We start from the raw sequence: 17,990 nt of genomic DNA, 5'->3' as shown, positions 1-17,990 counted from the left end.
TTCTCCTCTAATATTATGGGACAGCACTTTGAATTGTACAAGCCATGGGAAATGCTGATGGACAAGATTATAGCATGAATGTCATAATATAAATACACATTAAATCATTACTTGCCATGTCTGATATTACCCTAAACTGTTCAGAGGAAAGCATGAAGGTGTGAAGTCAAATTTTGGCAGGCAGCTTTAGAGAGAAGCTGCCAAGATAATAACCAACAGAATTCCTTGTATTACTAACACAGGCTATCAAAACCAAAGGCTTTCAAAAGTGTTAACTCTATTTGCATCCCTTATGCTTTATTTAGGGCACATCACTCCATTTGTGAAATTAAACTAGACTGGACGGTTCCAGTTAACTGGTTCTCAATGCTGTTTAGAACAAATATGCAGGAGAATTGTATTTTCTATTGAAATAAGACATTTTAAAATTTGAAGGAAGGAAGGAAGGCATATTACTGTATTTCCAATAACTTTAAAATTCTAACTGTAAAACTGTATTTTAAAAATTGTTTTCAAAGGTTAGGAGTAATTTTTAAGAGATTCTTTAAGTCTTGCAAAAAGGCAGTCTTAATATAGATCTGTTTGTTTGGACCGAAGGGGGATCAAGTCAGTGCATTGCAAATCAGGTTTACACAAAATAGCCAGACTTTTGGAGTCTACAGTTTTACAATAGTATCGTGTTTTTGATTTTAGATGCTTTCTATACTTTTTTACAAAGAGGTGTTATTCTTGTAAAAAACAAAAACAACCATATTTCCCTGTTTACTTGCAACAAAGATGTTTCAGGAGTCTGTGCAATTAAACTGGGCACTAGGAAGTAAGAGTCACAACTAGATCAGAATTCAAAGTCTGATGTATAACTGTATGAGGACAGAGTAGGGATTAACCTGCCACAATCTGGAGGTTACTGGAAATTCCCTTAGCCATCAATCCTGATCAGACTTCTGCACGTGCTTAACTTGAAGCCCATGAGTAGTCTCATTGATTTCAGTGGGACTACTCAATGTTGAGCTTCAGGCCTTAGTCACTAAAATATTCAAGTGATGCCTGAAGGGGAAAAAAAAGTCACCACAAATTCCCAAGGGAATTCTAATCTGTGCTGCAAGAAAACCCTACCATAGTGTTATATGAACAGTTAATAAAGAGTTGCAAATTTCAAATGAAGATGAAATATGGTTAGACTCTATTCATGGTTACATGCAACTAAAAACATTTTCTTTTACTGAGTTCTGAAATACAATCAATGTCTGAAATGAGATTTAAATTGGAAACACAGACGACATGCCTGAGCTGAAGTTATGATTTTATTTCTGCTAGACACAAAACATAGAAATCAAAATTAAAAGCCCCTGAATCTTACTGCTCTGATATGAATGTTTCCTAATAAAGATGGTGAAGGACAAACTTAAATCTTGTCTACAAGGGAGATCTTAACCAGTGAAAACTCCTTAATGTAGCCACAGCACACTGTGGCTTGCAAGGTGCTACTTCCACACTAAGCAACACACTGCACTAAATTTAATCTAAACTTGGGCTTTACCACAAAGCAGCTCCATGTTGTAGTTTCATCAGTGGCTAAAACCTCATTGTATAAGCCTATTTCTAGAAATCAAATTAAAAGCTACATAGCCCCCTATGAACACAAGGTGGCAGCAGTGCATTCAGATACAAAGACATGAAACTTGAGTTTTCATGAAGCAGAAAAATAACAGAACCACTTGCGTCCACTGATGGGGATAACCACAAATTTCTAGCTATGTCTGAATTTAAAGTTCTCACCTGGCTAGGGACTATTTATATATTCAACTTCTCTGTGAAAGTAGAATTTGTGTTCTAGAACACCACTTCTTTTTTGCTTTACATTTTACTGGCTTGATCCTGTCTGTAGAATGTCTCAGACTATCATAATATGATGACAGGTATCAGACTCCGTAGAAAAGTGCTAGAGAGAACAAGCAAGCCTTACCTGACATACTGGAATGCTCTCGTTTGAGTTCCAGGCCCATATACCTAAAAAACAATGAAAATCAAAGTTACAAGAACATGAAAACATATGGCATGTGTCAACACCACCATACACAACATCAAGTTACAGACTGAGCTGGCTGCCAGACTCTGCGTCATGAGTGCCAGGCCAAATCCTAATCTTGGCAATTCTTCATACACTACTCTTCTAAGATTCAACCCCTTTTCACTGTCTACAGGTAGAACTCTCCTTATCTTTTGTCTTGAGGATTATAGCCTACTTCTCTCTGGTCTTCCCAGGAGCCACCAGTGTCCCTCCTCTGTACTCCATAGAAAATGCAGCTGCTAATATCACCTTCCGGGCCTGGCCATGACACTCGGCTGCCTGACTCTCTACACTGACTGTGCGGTGAATATCTGAGACAGATCTACTATTTTTCATGCAACCACTACCAAAACCAAAAAACCCCTCTCACATTAAGTGGAAATAACTAAGGCATTGCAATGGCTCCACCACAGTACAGATACCTTCAGTTTTTACACAAGTTGGCTGTGATGTTAAGGCAATAAATCAGCATACTTTTGAAAGTTCCAGTATAAATCAATAAACATATTTGAAAGCTATAAATAGGCATGTTTAAGGATAAAAATGTGGATACTCCTCTTGACACGGGCACACACTGAATTAGAAAAACTTTTCGGAAGAAGTAGATATATTTGTTTTGCTCAGAAAATAGGGACACAACTGATGTACATGCTAACATCTGTCTCTGGTTAAGCCTGCTTTAAGGGTCTGACCCAAACTCCACTAATCTCAAAGGGAGTCTTCAGTTCAGTGGGCTTTGGATGAAGCCCTAAACATTTAGAGGTCTAATAGAGTTTACTTAATATCTTATTCTGAAAGAAATGTGGGAGAGTGCACGGTGGCTCAACAGTATGCCCCACACAGCTTTCCAGCCTCTGTTTTAATATAAAAACAAAAGGAGGACTTATGGCACCTTAGAGACTAACAAATTTATCTGAGCATAAGCTTTCGTGAGCTACAGCTCACTTCATCGGATTCATTCCCACTGAATGCATCCGATGAAGTGGGCTGTAGCTCACGAAAGCTTATGCTCAAATAAATTTATTAGTCTCTAAGGTGCCACAAGTCCTCCTTTTCTTTTTGCGAATACAGACTAATACAGCTGCTACTCCGAAACCTGTTTTAATATATTTAATTTTATCTATATGTGGAAAGAAAGAGAAAGAAAGAGAAATACTCACTTTGTGCATGTTTTCTACACAGTGATCTTCATTGCCACATGTTTTAAAGGCAGTCTGAGAATACACTGTGTTCCCTCCCTCTCCCCCCACAACTTCTCATATAAATACTTTAACAATAAAAACAAGCTGATTGTTTGCATGGGACAAAAACATTTGACTCTAATGAGGAATAATTAAGAGAGATGTTCCATTTTGTATAATTAATTCCCACATTTGAACTTCGCTTTTATCCATTTATTTGTGGGGGGTTTTTTGGATAAAAATGAACACACTCATGTTTTAAAATAGTTAATGAGAACAGATTTTAATTTTAACAGCAAAAGTTGTAAAAAAAATTAAGTGAAAGTTTTTGATTTCTGATTCACTTTCAGTCTTTTTCTGTTGGCTGTTGATTTATTTTACTGAGGTTGGCCAATTCAATAAAACTTCAGTCTCACTCTTATGCCTAATCAATTTTGCTTTTTGATACTCATGCACCAGTAGTACAGTGACCTTGGGTCAAATTTTTATTTATTATTATTTTATCTATGGTAAGAGACTTTTACAAATTATAACTAAGAAGTCTACCACAAGGCCTTCTTCAAAGTTTTCCTTGTAATGCTCCTCTGCTGTGATGGCTGCAAAACATCCAGCAATGGTTACATAACTGATGGGTGCAGTGATTGCTACTTGTTACACTGAACTGTTCCACTGTTACCATGTGCTCCCTTTGCCTGTTGTCTCATTTTATACTTGGATAGTGAACACTTTTGGGTGGGGGCTGTCTTTTTGACATGTCCGTGCTTAGCACAATGGAGACCTGATCCTTGCTTGGGCCTCTAGGCGTCACTGTAATATAAACAATAGCAATAACTTGTGACATACTTTAAAAATCTGACCGCCTATTCATCCAAATGGAGAGCTGCATTTCTTGTGCTTCAGTTAACCAATGTCCACCACCTAGTCAGGATGCTGAAGCATCATTAGTACCCTCATCCTCTTCCCTAGTGACTTTTCAGACTCCAAAGAATTAAAGGGAGTCATTATTCGACTGGCTGTGCTCACACCAACTTATTTGCTTAAAATTTCCCTGTTGCTCCACAGGTGCAGCTGCAACAGCAGGAGTTCAACTGTAGATTGGCTGTTGGGAGTTAAAAAAAATTAAAAAATTGAACATAGACAAGCCTTCAACTCTCCTCCCAGAGGACAGTACTACTCCAAGCTTTTCTTGATGACACTTTGAAATATCCTGAACTATGAATTGTTTTAAATCTAGATAAATATTCCGCATAAACACCTTTTAGGAAAGCTGTCAGGGAATTTCATGTCTCTGCAATGATTACATTCTCACAGTTTGTAGTTATAAAAAAAGTCAAGGCTCTGCTGGATAAGTCTGAGAAGCTCAGAACTACTACGTATTCAGATGCCAAGCTGGCATATCAACCACTTGACCAGCATGGTATAAGCAACAGGAGAATGGTCAGATAAAACACACAGCAACATCTGACCTCTGATGCTCTATGCAAAACTTCTAAATGCCACCTAGAGAGAGATACTTTGTGCCCCCTGAATATCACCCCAGGAGCATAGAGTACACAGGGCGTAATCAGAAAGTACTGGCAAGTCATTGCTTTATTGTGTTTGTATATTCTGATGCAATCAAAAACCCCACTAGGATCAAAACTCTCCGCCTGAAATAAGAACTCCACCCACCCTGTTTTGGCCACATATTCTGTTCTATGCAGCCAGTCCCAGCTAACCAACTGCAGCTTTTAGGGGTGAAGGACGGGGTGGATAGGAGGGTGAAGGCCCTTTCAAAAGAATTTACAAAAGTCCTTTGAAAACCCGTATGTTAAATTAATTCTTGGGTGGAGGTCGCTGTCTTTTGTGCTACTTTTTCTTTGGTTTAACCCCATGTGATAGATGTGGGCATGCTCATGGGGCAGTACAACAGGAATGACTCACCACAGCCATGTAAAATCAGAAGGATTGTACCAAGGAACGACTGGTTTTGGAACATGCCATTGCATAGATTTCTTCTATCCCCAGCCCCAAAACACCGCAACCCTTTCCCAGCGCAACTGTATGAAGAACTGAAAGAATAAGCAGTGCTTGGACACTTAGCAACCTTGCCCTAGGCCAGTCTAGTCATTTTTGAAGGTTTTCTCACAAGGGCAACTCATCCCTCTATCATTATAAATTGGTATTTTTGTTTGTTTTAGTGGAAGAGGGGAAAAAGAGGAACTAATAATATTGTGTTAAAGTATGAGAAAGAATGCTGGCCCCCAACATCTTTCCTGACTGTTAGATACCCTGAAAAAATTGACTTCAGCTCCCCTCTCCTTACTGACTAGGCACATTTATTGCCTGAGCAACACTTCTTTCCAAACAAACAGGAGCCCTGCTAGCATGCAGACCACACATAAATTATTACTGTCCATAAACAACGCACTTCAATCTTGGGGTTGTCTACCCAGTGCAGCAAAGCCCTCTACAAGTGTGTGCTTTGTAGAGTACTCAAACATGTTGCGCTCTAATTGTCCCATATACACCCTGTGGCGCACTTTAAAAAGATACCTAATTCAAACAATAAAATCCTAGAAAGCCCTTGAGTGATTTCCTAGTACCATTTCTCCTCATTCTTTGCTCCAGACATTGTCTCCAAATTTTATATGTGAAATCTAAAAAGTTGCCATGTGTATGAAATTATATATCTCATGATCTCATCCTTTACCTCAAATACCCCTCCACCACCCATTTTGTATTATGATTAATTTAGGATGTATGCTTCTATCTATATCTTTGGCACCTATAAGGCCCCTATTATCTGAGCGCCTCACAATCCTTAACGTATTTCTCCTCACAACACCCGTGCAAGGCAAGGCAGTGCTATTATCCCCATTTTACAGATGGGGAACTGAGGCAGAGACACCTTGCCCAAGGTCACCAAAAAAGGCTGTGGTACAGTACCGTAACGTGCACACCCATAAAGTTGTTTAAATACAGGCCAACATTTTCAAGAATGACTAGTTATTTTTTGACACACAGGTTGAGACGTCTAGAGGCCTGATTTTGAGAGTGGAAGCTCAGCACTTTCTAAAAATCTAACCTCTTTCAAGTGTTTCAGGTTGTGCACCCAAAAGCTAGGGAATTGAAAAAAAATCATCAGTCACTTTTGAAAATCTTGGCCATAGCATTCGTTAAGTGGTTTTGTTCTAAGCCCAGGACCACGTGCCAATTACTTACCGTTAGAGGTTCTCCCTGAAGAGCCTGTAAGATAAAGTTACTGACAACTCTGCCATCGTTCATGTGCATCCGAGGACCAAAGGTATTGAATATTCTAGCAACTCGCACCTCAACCCCTTCCTGTAAGCAAAAGAAAACAACAAAACTTGTACTTAATGAATATTCCACAACCCTCCCTCCCCCAACGCCAATCCCTTCGAAGTGCAGACTTCCACAGTTAGTAGGTGTTTTTTTCAAAAAGGGAGATATTTCCGTAAGTATAAGAATGCTAACATACACTTTTTAAACACATGCTGCTTTCTCATCTTGAGACTCCTGTAACTTCACATAAACCACAGAGCATATGGTAGGAGAATTTACCCTAATTATCTACATTCATAATGCAATATGAACCACTGATGGACCATCTGAAGACTGTTCTTTACCCTAATGAACTTTTCTTTTAAGAAATACTTTAACATAATAATACTTTGCAATTCAATAGGGTCTTCCATCAGAGGCTCTAAGGATTTAGCAATGAGACACCAGAAAAGTATTTTCACAGATTGGAGAACATCAGTCAAGTGACTTTGCCAAGGCCACAGAATAATCAGTGACTAAGCACAGTGAGAAATTTTTATAAAGTGATTAGAGATTTTTGGGTGCCCATTGTGAGCTCTCTTAAAGGAGCCTGATTTTCAGGGTGCTGAACTGATGATTATAATAAAGTGATCGCTTAACCATAGCCATAACATTACTGTTTCACATTAGCCTACATGAAGTTTATGGGCTAGTTTATTTCCACAACTTTAATACTACAGAAATTTTATTTGAATCTGAGAAATGTTTCCATTATACCCAGTAATGCTTTGTGTGGATGCTATGTAAATCCATCTTCAGATAATCAGTGCAGTCAACTGAGTTTCAGCAAGCAGAACCAAATGTGGTCTATAGAGGGAACTGTGACCTTGTGAAATTGCAGGACTGGAACCCGTCAGTGAGAACAAACTGTGTTTCACCTAAATTCTGTGAGAGCCAAATCCTCAGCCTTCATGGCAAGGAGAACATTCAGCCATGGTGAACTAATGCACAGGGTTGGCTTTTGATGCACGCGACAGTTCATTGTGACAACATGTAGAAACTTCACCTCTAAAAGTAAACTTCTTACCACTAATTCAAAGGCAGCAGAAGTCACAAGCTCAAACTCCTAGGGTTACACAAATCATGTAATCTGTTACAATATTCTTGAGTCTTTCAATGAAAACATGGAACTTTAAGTTTTCAAACAGTTTGCCAACAGACTGTGGCTGGTTGCCACTTCCTGGAAAAAGGGACTTGAAGACATGGTGAAACTATGCTTGTGGATTTTCCCATTATAAGGGGATACACAGTGTGCTGCACACATTTTCAACTTCTCTTCAGAAAACTGCAGCCTGTGCTCACACATCCCTCACTTGAGAGACATCCAAAGACAATGATTTTCTTGGAAACAGGTTAGCCTGAAAGTAGCTTCAGTTATAACAATATTTAACGGCCTGCCCCAGGAACCCAGAATCATTTATAAATAAACAAATTCATCCTTACAGCAGCCTTGTGAAAAAGGCGGGTATTTATTTCACAGACAGGATAAAAGGATTAGAGAGGCTAACAACTTGGCAACATTATAAAAACATTATAAAAATTATCCATTGCTGACAGTACGTGTCACCAAGGGATGCAGGTGCCCATGGTTCAACTGCAAGAACAAATAAGAACAAACAGTGTTCTGCACCATTTCAGAAACCGTGGGTAAGGTTTAAACAGTGCTGAGCACAGTTTGCCCTTGTTTAAACTTGCAGATAACCTGTGTTGAGCTGGCACTCACTATCAATAATGGGAAATTTTTGTAACACAGAAAAGATTGCTGTCTCTTGCCCAAGCTTGTAACAGCAAGTTAGTGTCAGGACTATAAACACAACACAGCTCTCCTGACTTCCAATCCTGTGCTTTACCCCGAAGACCATACTGACACTATCTGTTAGCATGTCCCCTATCCACACCAAGGGTGTGGCAATCAGCCAAGTGTGCTTTATTGGAAGCACAGTTGTCAACTTTCACGTGGCAAATAAGCACCTCGATTTTCACAATAAGCCAAAAATCAAGCTAATCCATTTCAAAACAAGGCCAAAACATGCCAACCCCTAAGAACACCAACACTCTATGTGACTAGATCCCCTTGGTGTGCAGTCTGGGACTGTGGTGGACTTCGTAATGCAACGTGTTAAGCTTTATACTTCTAACAGTAGCTTACAGAGTACATTACACCATGTTTACGAATGCCTCCACTGCATCTGCAAACAGCCCTATGTGGTTTCTCGTCCCTTCATGGTCCCCACTCCCATTATTCGTAATAGACAAGAGTCTCCAACTGTGGACTATATTTCACGCAGTACTGCACACGCTGGGTCAACTGGCTTCTGTTATCCAATATAGGTTGCAAAATGGCAGTGTGTGCATGACAGAGAAATACACACAGGAGATAATGCCTGTCAGCAAGAGCTCACACTACAAGTGGGAGAGGGTACCTAATGGTCAAGATTCAAGACACATTAGGGAAAACCACCATCCCCCTCTCTGCTGGGAGGTTTTTCAAGCTACACAACTGATTCAAGTAGCTAGCACAGAAGCCAGAGATAGAATAGATCATCTAGTTCCACCCACATCCCAATGGAGTACTATTCCTAAAGTTTATTTTATAGTGTTTTATGCAGCCTCATTTTGAAGTCTCACAAGAAAATCAGGCCTTCGCCCATTCCCTTGGGAAACTATTCCACAAACTAGTAGATCTCAGTGTTGGGAATCTTATCCCAAATGTTCAGCCTAAATTTCACCTCTCATTTTCAGCCCATTACTTTTAGTAACCCCCCTCCATATTCTTCTGGAATAATTTATCTGAGGCTTCAAATATTTATAGGATGTTATACTCCTAGCCATGCCCCATCATTAGTTTGAATACCTCCAAGCCCATTTTGCATTGCTGTGACCTCCCTCCTCCTCTCAGGACAGCACACCAACATCTAGGGACTGGGCAGTTATTTCATGTGTGCTGCTAACTCATAATACTAAACTCATAATACTAAATGCATTTATTTGCTGAAGCGGGAAGGGGAGAAGGAAGATTCAATCCAGATAGATCCAGCTGTGAGTTGTAAGTTTCCCAGAGCAAAGAAGGTGGTGGGATGAGTCAATAAGGAGGCTACAAGTTCACTGTTCAAACCAAATACTTAAGTTGAAGGCATCTTGATCTGGGGGGCATCCAGAGCCACCTGCAGTGTTGGACAGTTAATGACAGGAGCTGCCTGCTGTCCTTTATTTAAACGGAACAGTGAATGTCACTGCAATTTCCCTGTCTCTTTTAGGGTATGTCTACACTGTGTTATAGAACTAGTAGCAGCGAATCTCAGAGCCCAGGTCCACAGATTCAAGTTCATGGGGCCCACACTACAGCGCTAAACACTGCAGCATAAACATTGCGTCTCAGGCTGGAGCTTGGGCTCTGAAGCCCACCCCAGTCCCCAGGTTCCCAGCCTGAGCTCCAGCTCAACACCCACACTGCTGTTTTTAGCATCCTAGTGCATGCCCAAGTCTGCAGACCTGGGATCTGAGACTCGCTGCTGTGGGTTTACAGCCCAGTGTAGACGCACCCTTCGACTAACTCTCACTCTTTACCAGGTGAGCCACACCCCATAGCTGTACAAAGCAGACAACTTGCACTAATCTTTCAGTTTTAAATCATGTCTCTGATCTCATTCCTGCCTCCTACAAATCTTAAACCTTTCCCGTTGTCTGTATATTTAGACCTGTTTTTCAAATCCTTTAAAATGCCTTCGGTGCTTTTACAAAACTTGAAAAGCACATTGTATATACACACTTTTACATATGTATAAAACAGAACAATAAGTAAGCGAACAGATTCCAGCTTCAGATTTCCAAGGGATGTGTACACAAAGGCATTTATTTTAGGTCAGTTCTACACTGGAAACTTTTGCTGGTACAGCAATATTGGTTAGGGCTGTGACTTTTTTTTTTTTTTTTTAAACACAATATTTCAAATCACAAATGTGTTATACTGACACAGAAATGCTTTTGCTGGTATAGTTTATTTTGCTCATGTGACTGAACCAGTGTAAGTTGTCCAGCAAAAGCACTTTGTTGATGGCATAAAAACTGCATCTACATTATGGAGTGTTTTCCAGTATAGCTATATTGGTATATCTATATCAGAAAACCTTTTCTAGTGTAGACTAGACCTAAGTTATGAAAAATTATACTAACATCTAAAATTTTTGGTGATTTTTTTATTCTTTTGTCTGTCTTTTTTTTTTTTAAAACAAAAATCTGTTTAAGGGGAAAATTAATGACAGACAAAGCGTAGCACGTACTATCCAACAGATATTGTCAGGGCTCCTATGAAATTATTACCCTGAGCCAAAATTTTCAAAACTACGTGACTAAGGTTAGGCTAATAAATCAGTGGCTTCATTTTCCAAGGCGAGGGTACTCACCTCACCTCACCGAGAGATACAGGGTACACAGCACCTTTGAAAGTTAGGCCACTAATTTAGGCACCTAAATATGGAGTGAGGAACTCTAGCTGTAGGTACTTATTTTTGAACATCTTGGCTCCAATAACGTCTACAGCAAGACATGGCAGGATGATATCAATGTATATTTTTCTTAAAAGAATAAACATGCCATATTTTACATTAATAAATCTACTTTTGGTGAAAGATGCTTTGGTCTGCATGTTTCAGAAAACAGATCAACACAGAATGCAACCTAGGAGTGTAAAGGTTTCCAATGATGGTTTTAACTGAAACAGCTTCACCATACACTAAGGCTGCAATGCAGAAGCAGGATAACAGGTGAATTAGTCTTATTAATTAACTTTAACGCTCACAATTTGCAAATTCATCTACTATGAATCACCAGCCAGTAAGCAAAGGATTAGTAAGGAAGAGGAAGAACTACTTGCATGAAACCAGGACATAAGGAGCTTCAAAGTGACTCTGGCATGTGGGGACTCTCTGGCATCAGAAATCCTTACAACAAAATGCGTAAATAACCTGCAGAGAAACCCCAGAAACCTGCAGAGCTATCAAAGTGAGCAAAACTAGGCTAATTACTCTTTCAAATAAAGTTACTAAAATTGCTGCCCGCATCCCTTGAAATTCTTTTGACTAGCATGTGTTATGTGTGAAAATCTTGACTAGCAGTCAACTACAAAGGATACAATTGTTGATGTCTAAAATACACACATTTTAAAAATTATACCACCTACAATTTTGAACAGTAATAACAGTGCAATTATTTGCAGGCAGTTCATTTTAGAAAATGTCACCAATGGGTCCTACAAATACAAAATCCAATCCTGAGTATTCAAATATACACACAGACTTGACTTAATGGCCATGACATTAGCAAATTGGATTCACCCTTGCATGTTACTAACATTTAAGATAGTGTAAAACAATGATTTACACTGCCTGGAACGAAGAGTTCAGAGATTTTAAGGCCAGCAGGGACCATTACAATCATCTAGTCTGAACTCCTATATAATACAGGCCTCAGAATTTCACTTGGTGAAACCTGCATTTATCCCAACTTATGGTTGAACTAGATTATATCTTTTATAGACACCTACTCTTGATTTAGAACAAGGGGTGTAAAATTTCATCTCATCATTTGAAGGACCCTTCCAATGGCTAATTCCCCACACCTAAAATTTTGCCTCAGTGTCTACTTTAAACTTTGCTGACTTCAACTTCAAGCCATTAAAACTTTGTTATGACTTTATATGATACATTAAGGGAACCCTTTAGTATTATATCTTCTTTTTGCATTGGTAATTATAGATTGTGATCAAGTAGCCTCTTACCTTTCTCTTCAATAAAATAAACTGATTGAATTTTTAGTTTCTTATCATAAGGTTGGTTGGTTTCCAAACCAAAAATCATTCTCTGAACCCTCTTCACTTTTTTAACATCCTTTAAAAAATTTGGACACCAGAACTGCACACAATATGCAGTGGTTCACTCATGTCATATTCCAAAGTAATATCACCTCTCTAATTCTGCTCAACATTCCCTTGTTAACACAACCAAGAATTAGCTCTTTTATGACACAGTATCACACTGGGAGCTCATGCTCTGGCTACCTTGTTTGTTGATTACAGAACTAAAATGAAAACGGTCATCAATAATTACAGGGTTTCTATGGATGGACTGAACTGCATATACACAGACACAAAGTGGGAGCTTTGGAGATGAGTAATGAAGATGCACACGTGAGTGGATAAAGCCACAATTACAGGAGAGAGTTTGCTTAATAATTTCCTTTTACAGATTCCTCTGATATGGACTATTTCTTCCCATTATCACCACTCTCCTCCTTTCCTTACCTTTTGAAAAGCATCTCCTGAAATACCTCCTTCTGAGAGAATAAGAAAAAACCCTCAGTCATCCCTGAGTCTGGTGACATGATGGTGATTTGTAATATACATCACGCCATTACTGGAACTCAATCTAAATTTTACTCCCCACATCACTGCCTTGATAATCAGTAGTAATTTTACAGCACCCAAGCCTGCTATGCACTTTACAGAACAAAAAACTAGGGGGGGAGGGGGAATCCTGGCTCTACTGAAGTCTGAGAGAGTTTGCCATTGACTTCAGTGGGGCCAGGATTTGATCTAAGGTTCTTGTCCTAAATAGCTTAATCGAATTTTTGACGTGAGTGAGAGTTCTAGACAGTATTATACTTACTCATTAACTGATGTGGTTAGAGCAATTATGGATACATGATTAGGCCCTGCCTGTGGTAATGTAAGGAGAGATTTTAACAGCCTAGCGAAGTGCCAAAGCCATGGCCAGTAACTGGAATAATAGACTGCAACGCTTATTGCCAAAAGCAGTTAAACTAGTAGGCCTTTGCAGCAACCTTAGCATAACTAGGCAGGCCAGGTGGGGAGCAGAAGTTACCATGAGAATTGAGCATGACCTTGCACCATCCTGCTGGGCTTTCTTTTAAACTGCTTAAGTATGCAGTTTTGAAAGACAGGAAGTATATCTTTATTTGACTTCTGGTGTGCGTATGTGTCGGGGCCCATGAGACTGCAAACTCTGCAGAAACAGCTGTACAACTAATGGCTTCAAAATTCTTACTTCAGCTGCTTGCTCAGCAGTTATTGGTGACTGACAAGCAGTGAGACACTTAAAAGCATAAAAAGGGGAAAAGGTCTGTGGCATTAAGCTGCATGGCCAGAGATTTGTTATGTGAGCTGCCTGCCCAGACTGGTGAGCAGTATCCAGTGATCAAGTATACCAACGCTAGAGTCAATGTGCACCTTCATAGATCATAAAGCCTCAAAGGATCTGTGATGGGGTACCTGCCTCACACTAGGCTCTAAGGGGTTAATAGAGCCCTAGGGAGGCTGTGCAGGAGGCAGCCAATGAGAAAAAGGCTGAAGGGAGCAGCCAATCAGGGGCCAGCAGGCCCATAATAAAAGGGAGCTGCAGGACAGAGGAGGGCAGTTCTCTGCTGGGAGTCCAGGGAGGAAGGACAGTATCTGGAGGGCTGAGAGAACTGCCAGCACCCTGGACAGAGTAGTGCTGCGAGCAGGAACCAGGGGAGCGAGAGACAGCTCCTGGCTGCTGGGGTTTGCAGGCTGAGGCTCCAAGGCAAAGGCAAAGAGGAAGTAGCCAGACAATTCGCTGAAGCAGCCACTAAGGGGAGTGGCTGGACAGAAGGGAGGAGCACAGAGTGCAGCACAGCCAGAGGGCTATGTCACTGAAGAGGACGCTGCGGTCCTTAGAGAGACGTGGGTCCTAGAGCAGGAGTGATAGAAGTGAGGCACCACCCAAAGAGGGCGCACTATCATGCAGAGCTAATTCCCAGAACAGCCAGCAGGAGGCGCCAGAGTGCTGAGCGAACCCTGTTACAGGACCACTCTGATTTTCTAGTCTGATTTCCTCCATATCACTGGGCTGATGTAGGACTTCCCTGAATTAATTCCTTTTTGATTTACAGTATATTTGTTACGGAAACACCCAGTCTTGATTTAAAAATTGCTCATGAGGAAGAATGCACCACAACTCTTGGTAAGTAGTTCCAGTAGATAGACAGTAATGCACCCAACATTGGGCCCTTACAACCCAGAGATTAAGAGACTCATGCACTACCGACTGAGCCAGCTGGGCACCTTCAGGTCCAGTGTTGAGTATGGCAGAGCCGTACAAAGGCTTTCAGAAAAACTTTTGATCTGAGCCAATGCATCACCACCTTCTCTCCTGTATCAGGATCAATAATTAGGATGGCTAACTGCCTGCTCTAAGGCGAAGGCATGTTTCCTGTAGCACAGCCATCTCACTTGGCCTGTGACCCACCTAGCCCGCCCTTGGAAATTAAACTCATTTTCACTGCTAATATGAATTAAATGTGATCCTTCGCATTACTTTGACAATTTTCAGCATTTGTTAGTACTTACTTTTGACCTGATCCATAATCCACAATAATTCTTCTCTGGAATCCTAACAAAGTGTAATTTTACAGCGATGAAACTTGCTGAGCTCAGGGGGGTGTTTTTTCACACCCCCTGAGCGAGAAAGTTGCAGCGCTGTGAAGTGTCAGTGTAGACAAGCCCTAATTTTGATAATTACTGAGCAATTATACTTAGTGTTACTAATTACAATGTAGTTCTATTAGCAATTTAATCAACAATTTTTGTTCTCAAATTTTATATCTCGGCTGCCTATGAATACTGAAACCAACTCAATTTGTGCATTAACAAACAAGGATTACAGAAACAAGTGCAATGAATAAAAACAAAACAGGAAGCGCATTACAAAAAAGCTGTGTTCACAATGTAGTTATTCAACGTTTGCTTTTCTGTTTAAAACCCATGCTCTTTAATCTTTATTTTGTAAACCTCATCTTTTCCATTTAGTTGTCTCTATCTTTCCACCCACTATTTAGTTTTTGCACATTGAGTAGGTCTGATAAAACTTAAGCAATATGCAATTATTCTTTGGGGCTAGACACAAACCTTCTAGATATATTTAAGGATGACAAAATTCTGTAATAATAAATATCTTGATACGATAATCATTACATCCAATCTCTTCCAATATATTTGTAGGGAAGTTAGGAATACAAAAATTGTAGATTTTTAATTAGAGAATGGAGGTATCCTGAGGCAATTTGGAAGCTATTGCTTCACATAAAATAAGGGAAGACTGGATGATTACTTATTAGCACTCCACTTGTGAAACTCTGCAGAGTTTTAATCTGGCACCCACAAGTAATACTGCTCCGCCAATTAAACAGAATCACAAGTAGAAAGGACAATTTAATTGGTATGAAAATGTGGGTTTAAAAAGGAAGATTAATGATCTAGAAATTCACAAGGTCTGAAACAAGACTTCAGGTCACCAAGCAGTAGAGTTTATTTTTTAATTGTAAAAAGAAGAAATCAGACGCTAACCACACTACATCTTTCAAACAGTGTCAAGGAAAGTGCAAAACTAAGTATTTAACCTAGTTTACATTAACAAAACAATGATTTAGTATAGTTTCACAACTGTACAGAAGAATATATTTGGTTCATGTTATGTGGGATAATGGAAAACGAATTCCGAACAGCTGTCAGCTTAAACTGGTGTAGTTGGGATGTGCATAATCATATTAGTGTGAGAGATGGCAGGGCTCAAACCCAGGCCCATAGGTCTGCAGGCAGTGCTCAGGCTGTGCCTGCCACACAGCAGCTCACCCAAACCAGAGAAGAAGGGGGCTAGCGAAGCTCTAGCTCACATGAAGCTCCTGATTGGTGGACACATCCAGTCCCACTGATTGGCTGGGACCCAGTTCTTAAACCAGAAAGAGGCACAGAAAGTTGGTCCAAGCAACTAGGTGAATCCCGAACTAGCTGCTACTGCAGACCCTGCCTACATGGCCTGACTCCTGCCTTCCTTATTCCCGACACCTGTCTGTGCCCAGTTCCTGCTTTGCTCCACGTTCCTGCTCCTATGACCTACCTCTGATGCGGATTCAGGCTGTGACCCCTGGCTTGACTTGTGACTCTACCTCCAGCTCTGACCTTTGGCTTGGCACCTGACCCTATCTCTGAGCCCTGGCTTGATTCCTGACTTCAGCTCTAGCACCTGACTAACCATTAGGCATGACTGCCCACACCTCGCTTCCTATAATTAGTGGGGTGTCCTACACAACCTCACAGTTTCCCATCATAATTCAAGAGACTGAGCACAGGCCGAGTGGCAATTTCCAAACAAGCCAGGCAGTGAACAATGCATTCCAGTGTACATGTAGCGGAAAAAAGTCAGAAAGGATATTTTCCACCTGTCCTGAGAAGTGGATAAAAAACATGCTTGCTGAGATTCTGGGAAGTGCAGATGTCACTGAACCTCATAAATTAGAGTCTCAGATTACTGCTGTAAATAGGGATACCAAGTAGTTGTGAACACACGTTAAAAAACTGATTGGACACATTACAGAAGTGCCATTTTTATTAGAATGGCACATTTGAACATATGATTTTAAACAGTAAGACATACCTATATGCATGTAACTGTGCTTAAGAATTTGACTCTGCATGGTTTGAATATCTGCAGATACTCCAGTGCAGTTACAAACATTTGTAACACACCAGCAGCGTGTCTGTTTATATTTCTGAGTTTCTTAACCAATACGTGTTTCTCCTGCCCCATTACAAAAAGAGCAGAAAACATTAAAAAATTACTACAAAAGTGAATCACCTCTGTGCAAGAATAATAGTCACAGCAGTAGGCAGTCATTGCAGGGCCGAGAGCTCATTCTTATCACATTGTGAACTTTATCTAACATGCTCTAAAACAAAAGTCGCCTTCACACAATCCTAAGTCATATAAAATGCTCAGAAAAACTTCCAGTGAGTAAGGTGCAACAGTAAAAAAGCCATTTGTACAGAGCAGCATCTGTTTTTCCTCTGAGAGCATATCATGCAAGATTTCATGTGCTCAGTTACCAAATTCTTGCTTTTGTGCAATATCAAATGGCATCAAAGCTTTCTGCTTTTAAAGTGAGGATGCTTGGGCAGTGATAAGGCAGGGAGAAATCAGTGCCTTTTTACAGATTCCTTTGCGCTACCAGAAGATAAGTGTTAGCTGCCACTGTCCGTTACCCAGAAACGGATCACCAAATTGGTATTTAATATTAATGTTATATTAACTCCAAGGGGCCTAGACAGCAACCAAGACCCCCTTGTGCAAACAGAGAAAGACAGTATATGTCCTAAAGAGTTTACAGTTTAAAAAAAACATATGAAGGATAGGGAGAATTAAACTAACACTTGAATATGTATTAGAAACGAAAGATGACATTTAGTGACAGTTGATCTGTGAAGGTCAGACCACATCCAACCAAAACCCTAAAAATATGGAAACAAACGAAACATGGAAGCTAAAAGGAAAAAGCTTGTGTGTTCTTTCCACCTTCACATTGCCTATAACACTTTCAATAACCAA

General features: G+C 40.1%; 1 protein-coding gene across 3 annotated transcripts in view; it reads right to left on the bottom strand.

Moving 5' to 3' along the window:
- The window catches only part of UXS1 (UDP-glucuronate decarboxylase 1), a 93,523-nt gene that overhangs the window by 12,295 nt on the left and 63,238 nt on the right, over window positions 1-17,990 (bottom strand). For all 3 annotated transcript variants that reach the window (XM_048856822.2, XM_075130224.1, XM_048856811.2), the window contains 2 exons: window positions 6,457-6,576; window positions 1,967-2,010 (listed from right to left, as the gene is read on the bottom strand). In XM_048856822.2, the coding sequence (XP_048712779.2) occupies window positions 1,967-2,010; window positions 6,457-6,576 (164 nt within the window). The remainder of the gene's footprint in view (window positions 1-1,966; window positions 2,011-6,456; window positions 6,577-17,990) is intronic.

The sequence above is a fragment of the Caretta caretta genome, chromosome 1 (genome assembly GCF_965140235.1).
Source record: "Caretta caretta isolate rCarCar2 chromosome 1, rCarCar1.hap1, whole genome shotgun sequence".
NCBI classification, from domain to species: domain Eukaryota; kingdom Metazoa; phylum Chordata; order Testudines; family Cheloniidae; genus Caretta; species Caretta caretta.
The sequence above is the reverse complement of the archived record's forward strand: the minus strand, read 5'-3'. Positions and strand labels throughout refer to the sequence as shown.